The 2,589-nt window shown below is 37.2% G+C and overlaps 1 protein-coding gene across 1 annotated transcript; it reads right to left on the bottom strand.

The window, feature by feature from the left end:
- Nucleotides 1-10: 10 nt before the first annotated feature.
- LOC105566066 lies at nucleotides 11-1,644 on the bottom strand. Its single transcript, XM_012019783.1, has 2 exons — nucleotides 1,086-1,644; nucleotides 11-675 (listed from the first exon to the last, which is right to left on the bottom strand). Exons 1-2 carry the CDS (start codon nucleotides 1,330-1,332, stop codon nucleotides 542-544), a joined length of 381 nt encoding a protein of 126 aa, XP_011875173.1. The 5' UTR covers nucleotides 1,333-1,644; the 3' UTR covers nucleotides 11-541.
- Between the last annotated feature and the right edge of the window lie 945 nt (nucleotides 1,645-2,589).

Genomic DNA, 2,589 nt, shown 5'->3' with positions numbered 1-2,589 from the left:
TTCACATATAGATTGAACACGTCAGCAGTGATCCATCTCCGTCTTTTCATCAGACGTCATTTTGGAACAAGGTGAAGACTGCCGCCTCTCTTCCCTTTGGCACAGGTATACCTAAACGTAGAAAATAATATGTGAAAGTACATAAAATAATCCAAAAACGTATTTTGTGTAGAATTCATACTACATCTGACATTCAATGTACGACGTCCGATATTCAACAGAAGAGTGCGCGTTTTTTAAAGATTCTGCTAAAATCTCTAGAAAACGAACTTTGCTATTGAAAATCGGACGTCGTACATCGGATATCAGACGCAGTGTGAATCGTTCATTGCAGTTGCAGTGGCGCTAAAAAGTGCCGTTTATTTAGAGCGAACATGATCAATGTCTATGTATGAACCATGTAAAAATGGGCACTGATAAGTGCCATTTCGTGTGTCACACACACAGAGACCACACTGGTCTCTCTCCTCCTCTCTCCCCTCTCCTCCTTCTATTCTTCCTCCGTCCTCCTTTCCTTCCGCTGTCTCTTCTTTCTCGCTCCTTAGGCTTGCTCCATTGGCCTTGGTACTTGGTCGGCCAAAGATGCCAGAACTGCAGACGGAACAGCATGCTGTTCCGTCTGCAGTTCTGATATCTCTGCTTGGTCCTTGGTCCACCACATAATTGTGAGTGATTCTGCGGAAATATAATGTTACATGAAAATAACAAGTACAAGGATGCTTTTCGATTCACGCATGAAGCATCATTTGTCCTTGTTTTACATTCGGTGAATAACAAAGATAAATGAAAAGCATATCCCCAAGTATAAAGTATACAAGATGGAAACTTTTAATTAAAAGTATCAATGTCTCTACGCGTATTTAAACTTGGACATTCTGATTGTTTTCATCTTTAATAACAAATATTTTAACTTTTACAACATAGAATATACGTAAATATTAAATATAAGAATAATATAAGAATATTCAAGTTAAAAAGTTGAACTATTAGATAGCATTTGAAGGAAAAATAATACAAATGCCTGCAGTTTTTTATACACGTTCAGGTATTGATACTTTTATCTTAAACGAATATAATATACTCACTATTTGTTTGTTTCTTCAGACTTGTCCAGTTCGTCCGTCTCGTCTTCCTCTTCCGTCCTCTCGTCGTCCCCAAGATCGTGGTTAACTCTCGCCACCCTCGCCTGGACTGTTCGCTGGCGCGAACGCATCCTGCTGCGATTTCTCTCCTTTGCGACCCGCAAAGCTTCTCGCATCTGCACCTGAAATTCCGATCGCGTTGGCTTCTCAAAATGTCGGTTCCTGCATATAGCCTCTGGAAAAGAAGCATTAACCCATACAGCACAAAAGCTGCAGCAGCATTGCTGCAACGTTGCAAGATTGCATATTGTAAATGCAATGGTGCAACAATATTTCAAACACAATATTGCGTAATATTAAATCTGCAATATTGCAGCTGCACTGCAAATACAATATTCTAAATAACTCTATCGCTAAATAACTTTTTCGCTCTGCGTTCCGTTTTACGCATGAAACACATTCGCATACACGCATGAGCTGCCTTACCTCGAGAGCTGAGGCAATTCATGCGTTCTCTCCCTGTGTATTTATTATACAGGGTGAGGGAAAAGTACCGGACCGGTAAAATATCTCGAAAAATATGGGAGATACGGAAAAATGTTTCAGACGAAAGTTGTACGGTTTTAAAAGGGCTATATAATGGTAAAATTAATGTTCCAAAAAATTAATTTTTTATGATTATATGGAAGTCGCCGCCATTTTTTAAATGGAACTCTCTATTGTTTATTATACTATTTTATTCTACTAATTAATATGAACAACTTTTGTCTGAAACATTTTTTGATTTGCCTAATACTTTTTGAGATATTCAAGAGAAAATTTATAACTTTTTCAATGTTTAGCTTATAATCTCTCGATAACTGTTTGTCGGAGGGAAAAGTAGTACAGGACTTTTTTACTTGATTTAGTCTCAAGAATATGCTGTTATAAAAGTGTTCCAATATTGCAACACATAAAATTTACATACACAAAATTTTTCAATAATTGAAACACCATTGCAACAGCATATTCCTGAGACTAAATCAAGTAAAAAAGTCATGTACTACTTTTCCCTCCGACAAACAGTTATCGAGAGATTAGAAGCTAAACATTGAAAAAGTTATAAATTTTCTCTTGAATATCTCAAAAAGTATTAGGCAAATCAAAAAATGTTTCAGACAAAAGTTGTTCATATTAATTAGTAGAATAAAATAGTATAATAAACAATAGAGAGTTCCATTTAAAAAAATGGCGGCGACCTCCATATAAAAAATTAATTTTTTTGGAACATTAATTTTACCATTATATATGCCCTTTTAAAACCGTACAACTTTCGTCTGAAACAGATCGGTCGCGAAGGACCGATGCGCGGTTGTTGTTGATTGATTTTCTAATTTTGTCTCTGGGCCTCTTCGAGAGTACAGACGTGTGTTCATTACCGAATAAAGTTTCCTTGTTGATTTCCAATCCTTGTTGATTTCTTCGCGGCCCGGTGGCGTGCGCCGCGAGCGAAAGTCGAGCCGACAAG

The sequence above is a fragment of the Vollenhovia emeryi genome, unplaced genomic scaffold (assembly GCF_000949405.1).
Source record: "Vollenhovia emeryi isolate VEMERY1.0 unplaced genomic scaffold, V.emery_V1.0 DF943325.1, whole genome shotgun sequence".
NCBI lineage: Eukaryota > Metazoa > Arthropoda > Insecta > Hymenoptera > Formicidae > Vollenhovia > Vollenhovia emeryi.
The sequence above is the reverse complement of the archived record's forward strand: the minus strand, read 5'-3'. Positions and strand labels throughout refer to the sequence as shown.